Source organism: Tyto alba, unplaced genomic scaffold (genome assembly GCF_018691265.1).
Source record: "Tyto alba isolate M040663 unplaced genomic scaffold, T.alba_DEE_v4.0 Super-Scaffold_2, whole genome shotgun sequence".
Classification (NCBI taxonomy): domain Eukaryota; kingdom Metazoa; phylum Chordata; class Aves; order Strigiformes; family Tytonidae; genus Tyto; species Tyto alba.
In genome coordinates, this window is record NW_024881282.1 from 11,245,225 (window position 1) to 11,262,655 (window position 17,431).

General features: G+C 40.3%; 1 protein-coding gene across 8 annotated transcripts in view; it reads left to right on the top strand.

Moving 5' to 3' along the window:
- FAT3 (FAT atypical cadherin 3) overlaps positions 1 to 17,431 on the top strand; it is a 418,659-nt gene that overhangs the window by 358,094 nt on the left and 43,134 nt on the right. For all 8 annotated transcript variants that reach the window (XM_042792184.1, XM_042792182.1, XM_042792186.1 and 5 more), the window contains 6 exons: positions 5,278 to 5,667; positions 8,250 to 8,464; positions 9,134 to 9,271; positions 11,944 to 12,087; positions 12,638 to 12,835; positions 15,308 to 16,106. In XM_042792184.1, coding sequence (XP_042648118.1) covers positions 5,278 to 5,667; positions 8,250 to 8,464; positions 9,134 to 9,271; positions 11,944 to 12,087; positions 12,638 to 12,835; positions 15,308 to 16,106 — 1,884 coding nt within the window. The remainder of the gene's footprint in view (positions 1 to 5,277; positions 5,668 to 8,249; positions 8,465 to 9,133; positions 9,272 to 11,943; positions 12,088 to 12,637; positions 12,836 to 15,307; positions 16,107 to 17,431) is intronic.

A 17,431-nucleotide genomic window follows, 5' to 3' on the forward strand; every position in this document is an offset into this window, starting at 1 on the left:
AAACAAGTATTCATGTCAAGTCATGTAAGCCAGTACCCTGAGCTATGTGAATCTCTCCTAGAAAAGAAAGGATGAGCCAACCATCCAGATCTCACCTTCCCACCAAAAAAGACACCACCTGACCCAGCTGAAATGGAAAGCAGGGTTTTAGTCACACATGGAAGATATACCACTAAAAGCTTATTATGCCTGACATTTCTGTCCTTTGTGGCCCTGCTCTCATCCCATAGTACCGTGACACCACTGGAGCACTGGTGTGAGTAAAGGCCTTTGGGGTTAAGGCTATCATTTTCGCACAGAAAAGGGACAAAGCACTGAAAGTCTGTCTTGGTAGCCGTCTTATGGATCAAACTTGGCCAACTTTTCTGCTTAAGTTGTAAAAATCTCTTGAAATATCTTTCCCTATGGGGCTATATATTCTTCTACAGTTCAGCAAGGTAATTCTGGCAAGATTTTTCTCTTTCATCTCAAAGTGATGGAGTAGAGTATTATAAAATCTGGTTTAGTATTCGTCTTTTGTCTTTTTTGGTGTTAATGAATTTTTGGGCTTTTAACTTCCAGTAATTGGTGTTGTGGTTAACATTTGAATAATCAGGAAAGGCCATAGGTACACACTGGTGTTAATAGTCACAACGTGAAAGACAGGGACAAGGGGAATCACAATAATCAGATACCATGCTTGCAAATCACTGCTAAATTGATAAATAACTTTTTTTTTAGAGTTCTCTTTCTGGTTTACTTCTTGTTTCTTTATTTTTAATGCTTGTCATTATTTTTTTTCTGTAGGTTTTCAAAATGAAAATGAGCAAATTACAAAGTTAAGCATCATGTTCCAGAGATAAACAAGAACTAGTGGGCTAGCTATACTTGGGGAAACACATTAAATAATGAGTTCAGGGTGACAGATGACAACAGAAGTGAGAAACACACTATGTATGGTCTTTAATATGTGTAAATTCTAGTTTGTGTGTGATGCAGTCAGCAGGTAACGCCTACTGCAGAAACTCACTATCATATGGGGATAGCACCTGTGTGTTAACGCTCAGCCTTTTAATTGTTGTTGGTCTGCATCAAACTGTGTTGTAACTCCACCATTTTCAGTTGAGCTGCATCTCAAATCCTGTGTTCAGTTTTGGGCCCCTCACTCCGAAAAAGACTTTGAGGGATGGGAGCGTGTCCAAAGAAGGGCAACAAAGGTGGTGTAGGGTCGAGAGCACAAGTCCTGTGAGGAGCAGCTGAGAGAACTGGGTTTGTTTAGTCTGGAGAAAAGGAGGGTGAGGGGAGACCGTATTGCTGTCTACAACTACCTGAAAGGAGGTTGTAGCAAGGTGAGGGGCAGTCTGTTCTTCCAAGTAACAAGCGATAAGACAAGAGGAAATGGCCTCACGTTGCACCAGGGGAGGTTTATACTGAATATTAAGAAAAATTTCTTCACCAAAAGGGTTGTCAAGCATTGGAACAGGCTGCCCAGGGAAGTGGTTGAGTCACCAACCCTGGAGGTATTTAAAAGATGTGTAGATGTGGCACTTAGGGACGTGGTTTAGTGGTGAACTTGGCAATGTTGGGCTAACATTTGGACTCAATGGTCTTAAAGGTCCTTTTCAACCTAAATGATTCTATGAGTTAGAGAAGGAGGAATTTGATACTCTGAATTATAAAGAGAAGTTATTTTATTTCCCTGGTACTATTTAAAGTAGTAATGACATAGAAGATGTAATTATGTGACATTCAGTGTGTGCCCCTTTGTTTTAGTACAGAAGAAAACAAGAAAAAAAACCTATTTGAAGGATGGCATTTAAGGTACTAGACAGCTGTATGTTGTACAAGCTCTTCACACCAGAGATTTGGCTAAGGGCAATATTCTATCATATGCTAATACAAGTCTAAATAGAAAATGTTCTTGCTTATTCCTTTATTTTAAAAATGTACTGCAATCCTCTTATAATAATAGTAATTTCTGCAGAGCTTTACATGTTCAAATAGCTTATGTTCATGATTGGCACCTTAGAAATCTGAGAAGTTTAAGTGAGTAAATGAATAGACACAATGCAGTTTGCAAACATTAATCCCCCAACAGCTGTGGGCAAGCAGTGTGAGAGGATTTCTCTCTTTACCAGTGCAGGAACCATGGTGTTGGAGCAGTTGTTTCCTTTCCACAGAAAACATCTCCTTTATAGTCACAGCAGAATCTACCATCACCTCCATGGCAGGAATGCCATTGACACACACTGGTGGTCACCTCTCTCAGCAGATGGCAGCCTCTGGACTAAAGCATTTTGAATTTAAGTAGAAATAACTTCCTACTTCACTTTTGTCTCATGCCCATTTTGGCTCAGGAAGCTGAGTGGAAACAGCTATTGATATAACAACACAACACTTTATTCAAAGTGCTGTTTCTGCAACAGCTTCTTATTGAATATATTTTCCTCCCAAGAAGCAAGCGATAAACTCCAGCCCCACAAAATGCTGTGGGAGAAAGTCGGCAGGCAGCTGAGATCTGCCTCTTTATTTCTCCTTCTATTCTGTCTCTGCATTCAAGCTGAAAGCAACCAAAAGCTGGTATCTGTTAGTGTCCCAGCTTAGGTCCTTTGTCCTGATCTTCTGTCTCTCCTTGCATAAAATGGCATTTTCAGCTGTAGGAGCTTTTTCTCCAGGTCCCATGGGAAAAATAAGACTGTTTTCATTATCAAACCAGACTCAAACAAGATAACCCACATCCTTGGGGCTTCTATATTCCTCTCTTGTTTTGTAGGAAGGAATAGAAAAAGCACTTGTCTTCAAGAAGTAACTCTCCATTTCTGTGTAAAAATCCCTTATATTTGAGTTAACAACCAGAATACCGGTTCTGTATCTGAACTGTCTGCACTGTGGTATCACAAGCAATCACTTATCAGGAAACATTTTTTGCATTTTGTTAATTAATGGACATCACCTTTAGGAAGTAGAATACGAGGAGAGTGGTCAGATTATTATCAATCAAGTTGCAGTCACTGGAGTTATCATTTCCTCTATGTAAACTCATCCCACATGGTGTCACATGCACCAAATTCTGTCTCTCCCCATTCCCCCTTGCAAGTTATACTTGCTAAAGTTTTGGCATGTTTCAAGACACAAGTCATGGGTAGGTCATCTCCTTTCTAGCTATTTATGCCTTTAAAGACCGTGGTATCTGAAACTTCTGTCTTGTGCCCAGTTATGCTGTACGGAGTATAACATGGGGGTTTTGTGTGAGAAAAAAACCCAAACCAGAGTAAGGCTGTCCTGCAGTCACAGACACATATGTGTGGAAGGTGTGTGTTAAGGGCCCTGATTCAGAGAAGTATTTAATTCTGTGTAGGAACTGGCAGACATCAAGAGGTCCCAGTACAGAATACTAAATAGCTTTAGAGTTAAAACTCATGTGTAGGTTGAGTGTTCAACTGCATGCTCTGAATCAGGCAAAATCCCCCTTTTCCAGAATGCCCAGGGATCAGCTTTAATTACTAGCTCATTAATTGTTCTGGTCAGGTCTGTCCTTTTTCATAAGTTGAAACCTGGGGAGGGTTTTTAGCAGGAGATGGTCCCCTGCTGGAAATGTAGACACACCTCGAGCCATTTAGACCCTCAAAACCTTCAGCTTTCCAGAGGGTTTTACTCCTTTTTCACTTTTGTCAGTTTGGTTGATTGTCAGCTGACAGAGCATTTGGATGCATGTATAAAGAGGCTAAATGAAGAGATGAGCATGGTCTCCATCAGACCATAGGTTATTCAGAATCTAGGTGTTTCAACACATCAAAGAATCTGCAGAACAGGAGTCACCTCCTCAGCTGCCTTGCCTGTTTTGCTGAAGGAGGGCCTCTGCATTTTTCACATTTGAGATGCCATGGTGAATAGAGAAGTTCTACTGTGATAAAAAAGAAAAAAAAATAAACTGGTTCATTGCAATATTGCCATTTAAAATTTTCCTTATTTTAAAGACATTTGAACATTTGAAATATACTCTTGTGTCTCAAGCACTGCATAAAAACTTTATTCCCTGAGGACGGTCCCTAATGCTCTCCAAGTAGGATCTGGGACTTTGTAGTTGATCTAGCTTTTATGTACGTGTGATTGAAGAAAGAGTCTCCCAGCTCCCCCTTGTGTGGATGCTTTACTCCTGCTACGTCAAGCAAAAAACAAATGTGATTTGTCCTGCTTTTGATCAGACATTTCTATAATGCTTTGCTACTGGAAAGCAGAATAATACTGTCACAAATTTTAAATCAACCAAATATGCCTAGAAGGGATTGGTAGCTCTTGTTCATCTGATTAATGTCAGACTTGTAAAGTCTGTCCTCCAACAAAAAGGGCAGCAAATGCTCAAGTGGGAGATGTTAAGAACAGAGATTCTCCATTTTAGTGGATCTTTGTGTTTTAGTTATAATCTCTTAGTGAAGCACCCAAGACCAAATCATAAAATCAACCAGCATCAAGGGAGTTGAATTAGGCTGTATCTGTATTCATTTTTAATTAGATTTGAAATGGCTATCCCACTGTAGTGCAGCAAGAAACCAAGACAGTACCTTCCCCTCAGGCCTTATTACTCACAACAACCTTAGCGTAGATCTGCATATTCATCAGCTGGTTGGATAGGTGTTATGTATTGGGAAATACAGGCAGGACTTGAAAAACACAGGATATCTTTCGTACAACTCAATTTTTGCTGTCAAATTGGAGGAGTGGGGGACTTTCTAAAATGTCTGTATTCAGGCAGGAGCTCTTTGATGCAGATTTGTCTAACAGGTATCATCTTAGGATAATATTTTGCTGCTCAACAGTGGAATCAAGGCAAGACTGGTAGCAAATACATTCTGTGCCACCTGATGTATTTTTATGGTTTTATTTTTCCTGTATGTACACTTCTATTCCTTCAAGATGTGTTCTGAGACATTTCTAATTTCAGCATTCTGCCCATCTCATCTAATTCAATTGTAAGTTTTTCTGGGCAAGGACCATATCTGAATTCTACTTTCAAGTTTCACTACACAGAAGATCTGCAAAGTTATCTCTTAAAAAAGTATCATGATGAGGGAAGGAACTTAACTTATCCAGGGGGATTTGACATGTGAGAAGAACATGTCCTAATGTCCCAAACTTTCAGCAATACTGTACTCTCAGGCACTCCTACCTCCATGAGCTCCACCCCCAATGGAAATGATCAGAGTGATAGCAGATTTTTCCTAGGGTTTCCATTAGATGGGAAGAGGTTGTTATTTTCTTCTTCTCGCTTTGTCATTTTCACATACGCTTCTCTTTCAGGTGTGAACAGAAAAGTCACCTATTCCTTGGCAGACTCCGCAGATGGTTACTTCTCAGTTGACCGGTCATCAGGAATCATTATTTTGGAGCATCCACTTGATAGAGAGCTTCAGTCTTCCTATAACATTAGTGTAAAGGCCTCAGATCAGAGCATTGTGCTGACCTTGTCCTCATTTGCCACCGTTACCATTACAGTGCTAGACATTAATGACAACCCCCCTGTGTTTGAAAGAAGAGATTATCTTGTTACAGTACCTGAAGACACCTCACCTGGCACTGAGGTCCTTTCTGTTTTTGCAACAAGCCAAGACATTGGTACAAATGCTGAGATTGCTTATCTCATCAGATCGGGGAATGAGAAAGGGAAGTTCAGGATTAACTCAAAAACAGGTTTGTAAAGTGGCTCTTACTTAAAATGCAAAATGAAAGCATCAGAAAAACGTGAATGCTTTGGGGGCTGCTCTTGGACCAAAAAAATTCCAAGAACAGAGACTCAGAGCTTGTCAATGTGGAATAAGTTGCACAGTTAAAAACCTATTTTATGTTGGAGAGTGATGTGAATTACAGTCACACTCAGCTGCCCCAGCTCAAGTGGAGAATACTTTTCTCCATTACTAGGTCTGTTGAAGTCAATGTAGATGTGACAACCCATTAACCAAACTGTGCAACCGTTAAAGTTATGAACACTTACAATGTTTACCTGCATACCAGCTGAGTACAGCCTCAAGTGTCTGGACCTTAGCAAGCATCAGACAGTGCTATCAGGACCAAATAGCTGGCAGTTCTAACATGATTGCTGTTTATACAGCTGTATGAACTTCACTGACTTAGGTTGCTCCTGATTTGTACTGTCTGACAGTTGACTTCAGCCATGGTTTGGATTATTTTGTTGTTGTTGTTGTTATACATCACAGATTTTAAAAATACACTGCTGCTTCTCTTTAAGAAATACTAAGAAAATCTACCTTATTTGGTTCAAACAGCCAATTTTCCTTGAATTTCCTTAGTGGGATATATTCTTTATCCTTACTGAGGTTTTAATCCATCAACAATAAGCTATGATTCTTCTGTGCTTCATGTAGTGGATCCCCTTATTCTCATAACATTCAGGATGACCAGTACAAATCTGCCACCAGAGCTTCAGAGCAAAACAATCTTGATTTTGAAAGCTGAAGGTAACACTTGTTTGAGTGCAGCTGTAATAATCAGTAACCTGGAAAATCTCAAAATGATATGTTGTGTCATTTATATTACTGTGTGAAAAAATATCTCTCCACTCTGTGGAGGCCACTGCCTTTCATGTAAGGGACTTAACATAATTGTGTGTTGTCTGTTATCTTCATAATGTTGATTAGTGCTAACAAAATTTAAACATAAATATGCCTAGACAGTGATACTTCACATTTGACAATGAAGCCAAGGAGATAAATCAATAGAAACCCATAATGAAGCTTAATCAGACAGGGAAAAAAAAAAAAAAAAAAAAAAAAACAGCAACAACAACAACAACAAAAACTATTTATTATTCATTAATGTGTGACAGCTCCATTATTATCGGTTTAGAGGCAGGAGCTCAGTTTCCAGACAGCCGGGTGCTGATGTAGCATGCCTGATCAGAGTTTGAAAAATAATGCCCTTCACACCATTTATCAGTGAGAACTCTCTGCTAGCCACTTGGAAGCTTCTCTTCAGGGCTCCTGCTTCCAGCAAGTCATGCTGAAAGGTAGGATTCATTTGGAGAGAACCCAGACAAGATTAAGAAGAATGATCTGAGGTCTGTAAAATGTGCCTTACTAGGAAAGACTGAAGGAATTTAGGCTATTTAAGCTAGAAAAGAGAAGACATGCTGTTAGTATTCAAGCCTGTAAAAAGCACATATGAAGAGAAGGGGAATAAATTGTTCTCCATGCCCACTCATGAGAAAATAAGTTGTGAATGGGCTTAAATTGCATTTGGATTATTTTGGTTAAATTATAGGAAGAAATTCCTAACTGTAATGATTATTAAGTACTGAAATACATTTCCTAAGAAGGTTAGAAACTGATGTTGTTGGAGGTTTATAAGAACATTAAAGATGAGTACATTCAAGAATGATTAGGTTTAGCTGACCTGTGTTGAGCAGCAGTTGGACTAAATGACCTGTAAGCCCTATACATCCCTGCTCCCGATGGGTTTATGTTGAAAAGGATTTGGCTTGTTAAGGTTAAGGATTTGCATTTAAGTCTTTCCTGCCATGCCCAGTATTACTTCCTTCAAGGCATCACTAGTATTCTGTGCACAACCCACTCCCCACTTCCTGTTAAGGTTATGGGTACATGGGAAACAATGGGGCTGGTGTAAAAATCATTTCTATCCTAGAGGGGGTCTGGGTGCATGGAGCGAGTCAAGTTACAGAGAATCTTAGTTTTGATTGTGTGGTGAGGGAACCCAAAATTTATAAACCTAGTTGAGTGGGAAGTCCCTGTTTAATCACATAAATGACAGACAACTGATTTCTCAAAGGTATTCATACCCCATTCATTTGTATTTAATTCATGAGAAGTTAATTACGTGGGAGTGAACTTCTGTTGACTTGTCAGGGCTGATTTCCAGAATCAGCATCCAGTTCTCCCACAGTCTCTGTGCATGAGCCCAGGCAAATGGGTGGATATGGCCCCCGCTTCTCTGTCTGCAATACTCACACAATAAAAGTTATTTTCATGAGAAACCATTCATTGCTTCATGCCTTGTGAAGGTCCTTTCTGCAGAGGCAACCCAAGTGCAATTGGCATCATTCTTTAATCAAGCAACAGCAGTACAAACCTGACCTAATATTTTTATTGGATTGGGCAGTTACAGTTAGAACAACATATTTTATATGTGTGCCACGGTGATAAATAGCATGCTATACAGTTTAACTACAGTCAAATCCCTTAGTCCATAACATTATTTGTGTTTTTCTGGCTGTTGACATTCCCTCCCTTGCTTCAAAGGAGTGATTTCCATTTTTGAAGCTTTGGATTATGAATCGTGTAAGGATTTCTACTTAGTAGTGGAAGCAAAAGATGGAGGTACTCCAGCCCTGAGTGCCGTTACGACTGTGAACGTAAACGTGACAGATGTTAATGACAATGCACCAAAATTCAGCCAGCTCGTCTACAGCGCCGTCATCAGCGAGGACGCCGCCATCGGTGATTCGGTCATAATGGTGAGTGAGGCCATGGGCAGCATTTAGGCAGGATGAAGCCCTCTGCCACACGACCTTTAATAAAATAATGCTGCACTTGTTAATAATTATAACTACTGCATCTTGACTCACTCTGTTCTCTAGCCAATACTCTGCATCTGCTACTTCTTTCCAGGTTGCTGACAGTTTCTCCCCACAAAGAAAGTAGTAGAAGTAGTAGTACTGGCTGTTTTTTTTTAACCCAAATATGCTGTCAAAGAGCAATGGCATGTTTAAGGCATTGTATGTCATGAGTCAGCTAGAAACAAGCGGGTTTTATTGGAAAATCAGAATTAAACTTTACACTGAAATACATAGTATTTGTGTAGTCTGGCATGCAGTGTGCCATACCCAAACCTCACAATACTCTGATCGTGGAATCTGTGGATCCAGAAAGAAAGTTTTATGTGGAATTTTAAGATTAAAATATTATGTATGTTTTAAGGCTATAATTTTGAAAACGTTCAAGAGGAGCCTCATGTCAAAAGCTGACTGGCTTGATACTTGGCTTGGTTGTGTAGAGGTGTGCAGTTCAGATGTAAATAGTGTGATGGAATATGAAGTCTTACTTTTGGGGATGTTGAGCAATTAATGTATCATAAAGATGGCTTAATATTTATTTTGCTAATTTTCACTTCTCTCTCAAAAAAGTTGATAGCGGAAGATCTGGACAGTCCTTCCAATGGCCAGATTCATTTTTCCATTGTGAATGGGGATCGAGACAATGAATTTTCAGTTGATCCTGTTTTGGGACTTGTGAAGGTTAAAAAGAAATTGGATAGAGAAAGGGTAAGACATGTGGGACTTCTTAACTTACAATGATTTACAGATGTGTATTGATCTCAACAGTGCTGCTAGCTTTTTTTGAAGAAGCTTCTTATATACTCTGCAATGATCAGCCTCAGATGCTCCAACAGGTCTTTCTAATGTCCCACTTCTTCCCACCCCAACCCTATCACCAATCCTGTCTACAAGCCAACTGCTCTGCTAGCATTCCCATCCTGCACCAACACAGCAGCTGAGCCCAGATCAGGGAAAAAATCAACCCCGGATTTCTCATGTGGTGCCACCGGCAGCTGTTGCTGTGTTAATGAGCTGCCTCCTCTCTCCTGCGCGTGCAAGCACACACGTGCAGCAGTGTGTGCAACGGAGTGATTACAACATACACCAGATTGTGGCACCAAGCACCGAGCAGAGACCTCAGCCATTAATTAGCGCTCTGCAAAACATGTCACGGGGGAGGTGATGTTATGAAGTGGCCAGGCTGTACGAAAAGTGAAAGAGGGCTTCATTAAACAGACTCTGCTGCTTTGTTTGCTCACTAGATTATTCATTCAGGGTGATTTATCACCATTTTGCCATAGATAGCAATTAGCAGCTTTTGGAAAAAAACAAACACATACAGTTGCCTTGTGCTACTAGCAAGGCAGGATAGTGCTACATGCCTTCAGAAGTCTTGCAACACATAAAGAAATCCATGCCTCCTGCCTCCAAGCAGTGCATCCAGGAATCTGGGGAAGCTGATTGCTATCCTCAGAATATGGGCTCACCTGGAAAAACTCTCTGCTGGATGGAGGGCTACTGCTTAAAACAGTGGCAAATATATTTTCTGTATTATCACAAAGGCAGGATTAAATTGTCAGTGTTTGGTGGCAGAATGACTTTACCGCAGACTGTTTAATGACAGGGAAGTAACAATGGTTGTGCATGTTAGAAATCTGCTATAATGTTTGTTTTAAATGACGCAAGCTTGATTTCTTAATATGATTTTATTTAGTTTCTGAAGTGCACTCGTCTACACCTGCATTCAGACACACACATTCACCATCACCGGTGTGTGCATGTTTAATGCCAGCTCTACTAGATCTGCGTTTTCCAAAGTTTCCCTTGGTTAAAATAAGCTGTGATATTGTCTTTTTATTTGCTTCCTTGGCACATTACCTAGACACAGGTGTTCCTGACCCCTTCAGGGAAAAGGATACAAGATGCCCCATCTGCTGTAGACCCCCAAAGACAGTGCTGACTCCCAGGTTTCAGTGGTTTAAGGAAACTCATTTCCACAACTGTAATCACATAGAAACCATTACTTTTTCCATCTACCTATCTGAGATACATTCAAATGAAAGCAAACGCACACAAAATTTGGGAAAGGTCCCACAAAACTGTCAGTCTCGTCTCTAGCTAGCAATAGAAATTACAGCTCAAAAGGGGAAAAAAAAAAAAAAAAAAAAAAAAAAAACAGATTAATTCTCTGCCCAGATTCTTGACCTTCTATAGTTCAGGATTCTTCCTTCCTCCTGGGTCACTATGCCCCCACCAAACTGCAATCTTTCAATCCCCTCAAAAACATGTTTCCTTTTATTTCAGGTTGGTCCCACATCCCAGAAGAGCATCCTTGTTTCGTACACTTAGCATGTACTCCTTCCTCCTACCCAAATGGCTTTTATTTTTCAAATGACTTTGGATTTCCTCCCACCCTGAAAAAGCCCATTTGACATTATGTTGTTCCCCTCTGCAGGGACATGCTTTTCCCCTTTCCAGCCCTGCACCAAGAGGCTGGAGCGGGGTGTTTTAGCTGGCATATGTTTTACCCTTTGCTCTCTCCCCCATAGAAGGATTCACGGGCAGACGTGTCAGCAGCTCTCCCTGGGGAGCAGGGAGCAATATGCAGTAAAAAGCAGTTGTAAGATGTAAGGAGGCCAACATAAGGATGCAGTTCATAAAAGCAAACTGTCATCCATAAGTTGTGCATAGACAGAGCTTTTGCAAATTGTCACATACACTCACACCTTACGCACAGGCACATATGTGCTTAGGGGACCCATGGGTGATGCACTGAACTGCCCACACCGCGCTTAGTAGTTTGTGTCTGTTGCAAACAAATAGGCTCAAAAAACCCTTATCTTCTGCTGAATGGTAGATACCTTATTGCTACAGAGAATTTTGTCCCTAGTAGTCCCAAATGTTTTCCACTGTGTTTAAGTCAACTGCCTGTGAACTTTTTATTAGTTCACCATATTAGAAACACTGTGTGTCAAACTGAGGTTGGCTCTAATAATCAATTTATATAATATCCTGGAAACCATCTGTAAGATAAATAGAATCAGGTCACAGACCCCAGCTGACACCTAGGAGAGATGAAAACGTTAGCTACAGTAGTAATAGCTGAGTTTGGATATTATCCATTGGTTATTTTTTGTCTGCCCCTTTGTTTCAGGAGTGCATCACCTGGTATAGTTATTTTAATACAGTGAAACTGTTATGTCTGTTGATAGCCTTATAAAACAGAAGTTGGGACACAGTGTGGCAATAAACAGGATAAAGTTATAATAAGGGCAGGGAAGGTAATGAGGCCAAACAGCTTTCCTTAGAATATGATAGGTGGTTCACTGGATGTTAAGAACATGACTTAAAATTTAGGACAGCTTTCACAATGATTTAATGTTTTCACCTCTTTGCAGATATCTGGTTATTCATTAGTTATCCAGGCAAGAGACAGCGGCATCCCTCCTTTGTCTTCATCTGTGACGGTCAACGTGGACGTTTCCGATGTGAATGATAATAGCCCTTTATTTACTCCAGCTAACTATACAGCTGTAATTCAAGTAAGTTTATCCTGCACATCAAAAACTTCTCTGACTTTTAAAATACAAAAGCATTTGGTTTCAATTAAGTAGCTTTTGATGATTTATCTGCAAAAGAAGTATCAAGTGATCTTATTTAAAGGAAAGTATAAACACATCTTTCCGAGTCTTTGGTAAGGTACTGCTTGATGAGCCTCCTTCACCTCAGCATCTGTCACACTTTTTACTGTTCATCCCTGTTGCGCCAGGTACTCTGGCCTCAAAAAGTCTGAGCTGGGATGAGGTTGCACTTCTTTATACCTTGGTCAGGGTGCAAATCTTAATGGTTAGTCAGCCCTGATCAGACACAGTGTCAGGCAGAGCTCATTGGTCCCTGGAGATGTGGTGGGTACCTCCATCTTTGGTACCAGTCCATGGAGCATAAACAATGTCAAATAAATGCTGTTTGTGAAATGCTGTCTTGGGCAAAGAGCATTCAGTTGAATATTCTCGATAGCAAAACGTAGTATTTTATGATTGTGATATGTGTCATTTTAATCCTTTTCTTTATACACTGTGTATATGTGTAAAGGAAAATAAACCAGTGGGCACAAGCATTTTGCAGCTGGTAGTGACAGACAAAGACTCTTTTCACAATGGCCCCCCTTTTACCTTCACCATCCTCACTGGCAATGAAGAGGAGGAGTTTACACTGGACCCTCATGGCGTCTTGAGATCTGCAGTCATCTTCAAGCACATGGTCGCGACTGAATATGTGCTCTGCGTGCAGGTATGGCTTGATTTTTGCATCTACACAGAAACAAAAACTCTCATAATGGTAGGTCATCTGTACGTTGCCTATATGGGTTGGTTTTAATTGACTGTATTCTGTGGGTAAATACCATGCATTCCAGTTTACAGGTACACAATATGGTATATTTCCTTTGATGTCCTTAAACCCAATTTCATATAAATATAAATAGGTAACCAGCCACCTTTCCAATTTCCTCCACATGAAATGGATTTTCTGAGCAGTGGCCGCTATGATTTAAGATTTTCATCTTTTATTTTCTGTAGCTAAGCGAGGAAAATAAGCAAAAATGCATTATATACATATAAATACACCACAGAACGAGTGACAGCAAAATATTGTTCTAGGAAGGAAAATCACTTCTGCTTTTAAGTCATAAATTTAATCATAAATTTTTGGAAGCCTACCAAGAATTCATGAAATCACATTTCCAAGGTCAGCTTAGCTTTTAAAGAATGTGAAAATAAGACATGCAATAAAAGTCCAGCTCAAACTTAGCTTTACAGTCATTGTTGAGGAAATTTGTAACCAGGGTAATTTTGATTACAAAAAACTGTAAATCCAAAAGTAATTTGTTCACGTTTCTCAGGCATGCCAGGGAAAATGTAGTAGGGTTCAGTAAATACGCAAGTCTAGGGAATGAACTACACCTCTTCATTTTAATTGGACATGGTCTTATAAGCTACGTGTGAAATGCAGGCTTCTTCCATTTGCTCTGTGGGGGCTGATTTCTCTAAATACAGCCTGTCTGCTCCTTTGCAAGCACATTTAATGCTGTTCATAGTAGTAACATCCTCAGTTAGTTACAATTCAAAAATAAAAGCTCTGATGGTAATTAACAATTCAAATCAAAGTAAAGTTTTACAGGTTTGCCATCTAATATTCCTGAAACCTATTTTTTGAGCCTTGCAGCAAAACTAAAAACCTCACCTTTCACTCTTACCATTCCTTCATCCTAAAATACCCTGCTTTCAGGGCAATTTGCTAGCCGAAGTTCCCGTGTAACCAAAATTGGACATGAGAATTAAATTTAATCAGCATCCTCTAGCTATATAGATCCAAGTGTGTCATATAAATGAAATATTAGACAGACCACAATGTCTGAGATGCACCAACGTGTTCAGAAAACCATGCTGTTGGATTGTGGAGATCTAAATCATCCAAGTATTGTTTTCTTTAGGGATTTCTGCAGTGAAAACATATTTGTAGTCTCTTGTAGTGTATAGACCATAGAAATGTTTCTTTCCATTCACATCTGCCAGTGTTGCTTTCTCATTTCCATCATCAGGTTCCTCCTCTGTGTTAGGTTTATTAAAAAGCAATGCTAAAATTTAAAGTGGAATGGGATGTAACCTGCATGGATGAGTGTGCACATATACATACTATTTTTTTAAAATGCTCCATCCAGCCCTTTTAGGAGTGAGGATGAATGAATTGTAGAGTGTCATTAATCCCTTCCTAGTAATGTCCATATTTCTGTTGCCACCCTGACTTTTTTTACTTACTTCAGGTTGTAAATCTTCCTACCCATGTCCAAATACAGAGATCTTTGAATGTGTGCTACATCTCTGCCCAGTGGTAGTTTAGTCTTCTCTTCTTCTCTGGAGCAAATAAATGTGTGGAGCAGTATATCTTAATAGTGACTTCAATGAAACATTTTTCTTAGTGCAGGAAAGGACACTGATTCAAGTTTGCACACCTTTCTGTCAAGATGGCCTTGGGATTTTTGTCATACTTGCTCTTTTACTCTCTATAAAAAAGTGCAAATGGTGCTATCATACATGCTCTGGGTCATACTGTCATCTGTCCAAGTGCAGCACTGCTCTCATATTTTATCATTAGTAACAGCACAAGCACCCTATTTCATTTTTGGAGGGTGATAAATTTTACTTATTTCAAGCATGTTTCTTGATTGCTTCAGGTAAGTGGTACAGAGGGCTGTAGAAAAACTTTGAACTCTATCACATCCACACAAACTAAGCAGGGTCTGAAACACTTTGGAGCACACCAAGCAGTGCAGAAACTGTTTGATGGTATTTCACTGGGCTTCAGTCTCTTTTCCAGGGTAGAAGTGAGCCCAAGCTCCATTTGGTGCAGAATATACCACATTCAAATGGCTCCGTTGTGAAGAGGACAAGTGATAGCTGTGGGATCCTGGGAACATTTCAGTTTGAGTAATGAGACATTCTGCTGACACATTTCTCTCTGCAATCTACTTAGATGAGATATCTGTGCTTCCCTAAAGAGTTTGTAAGTTCCACTGCGAGAAATGGCTGAGACATTCCTTTACATATGTATGTTGCAAATGCATTTGGGAAGTTCTTTTGAGAGGTCTTCAGAATTACTGATGCTGTGAAAATATATATAGCACGAAGTTACAGTTGTTGGCTCTGTTATATGTGTGGTTTATTTGGGGTTTTATTTGTTTTATTTTTTTCTAAATTACATTAGGCAAAGGACTCTGGGAAGCCTCAGCAGGTTTCCCACACCTACGTTCAGGTGAGGGTTATTGAAGAGAGCATTCACAAACCGACTGCCATTCCACTGGAGATTTTCATTGTCACCATGGAAGATGATTTTCCTGGAGGAGTCATTGGCAAAATTCATGCCACAGATCAGGATGTGTACGATGTCCTCACATATACACTAAAATCAGAGCAGAAAAGTTTGTTCAAGGTCAACAACCATGATGGGAAAATCATTGCCCTTGGAGGGCTCGATAACGGCAAGTATGTCCTGAATGTCTCTGTCAGTGATGGCCGGTTCCAGGTACCCATTGATGTTGTGGTCCACGTTGAGCAATTGCTACAAGAAATGCTGCAGAACACAGTCACCATCCGTTTTGAGAATGTTTCCCCAGAAGACTTTGTGGGCCTTCACATGCATGGTTTCAGGCGTACCTTGCGAAACGCAGTGCTCTCCCAAAAACAAGACAGCCTACACATCATCAGTATTCAGCCGGTGGCAGGCAGCAATCAGCTTGACATGCTGTTTGCAGTTCAGATGCACAACAGTGGTTTCTATAAGCCTGCCTATTTGATTCAGAAGCTTACCAATGCAAGGAGACACTTGGAAAATGTGATTCGTATTTCTGCTATCTTGGCGAAGAATTGCTCTGGACTGGATTGTCAGGAACAACACTGTGAGCAAAGTCTATCTATTGATTCACATTCCCTGATGACCTACAGCACGGCACGAATTAGTTTTGTGTGCCCCCGCTTCTACAGGAATGTGCGCTGCATGTGCAATGGTGAGTAGCGCTCCGTCTTCCCCTCCCATCTTTACACATTATGCGATAGGATCAGTTTTATTCCTCTGATGCAGATTAGAAGGGGCATTTCAATTCAGTCCGTTAAAGCACGACTGGCTGATGTATTGTGGGAATTGATTTCTCAGGCTCGGGAAGAATTGTTCGTGTTTACTGATGTAAATGGAAGTTGATGAACTTTGGCCTTTTACGACAAAGACCACTTTCCTGGAGGGTCCATAATCAGAGCCGTCAGCCAACTTCCAGGGGAGGGGAAGGAAAGGGAGAGGAAGGGAGAGGAAGGGATGTGGTTTCCCACCCCCTCGGTGCCACCACTGGAATAAACCTGGAGTGTGATCGTAGCAGAACAGCCTGATCTGCAGTGATTCACCAGCAGTCTCCAAGGAAAAGGACCTCTTATCTAAGAAATGCGGGTGGAAAGGCCTTTTCCAGTCCCATTTTTGCAGAGACCCATGGAAACCAGTGAAGTATTTTATTAAGTAACTGCAAGCAAGCACTATTCCTGACCTAGGGTGGGGTTTTGACTGGGTTTCAGGCTGTTCCGTGTTTTGGCAGAGATTTCACGTGGGCATATATGACAAATAGATTTGAGAGCCAGTCTTCCGTATGATTCTGTACTTGCAGTATAAAACCTCAGGCAGTTATAATCATAGTTCTGTTTCTTTTGTTTGCCGAGCTATTTGCTCCTCATTCCACTTCATTTAAGAGTGGAGAAAAAAGCTGCTGTAAAATCAATAAATCTAAGTCTCCCTCATCTTAAGCACACATGCATACATACACACAGAGCAGTACAAGAATTCAGCAGCCATGTTTCTCAGTAACCAACCTTTGTTTCTGCAGCAATCAGCAGGACTTCGTGTCTTATCATCAACTTCCATGGGAATGAAAATAGGCATAAATCACATAAAACTTAACCAGAAATCATAGTCTCCTGTGGCATGTGAATAATAATGCCATAGAAGTTCAGTTCTGTGAAAATATCAGAATTCTGTATCTGAGGTATTTTCATGTATATTCAAGAGCAGACTATCTGGTCAATTTTTAAGTAATAGCATTATAAGTTTCAAACAGATGTATCCATTATAACAATAGTCAGCGTTTTGTTACACATGAAAGGCTCTCAAATAAAGGATTTTCACAGGTTTAGAAGGGACAATGCTGCAGTATCCTCCAGAGGAGTCCAGGAGCCAGTGCAGGAGCACTGCCTGCAAAACACTTTTATATTCTCTAAGTCATAGTTTTGTCTCATTTTCGTACCAAGAAATCACAAATCCTCATCTCCATGGGGATAGTGATAGCCTTCACTG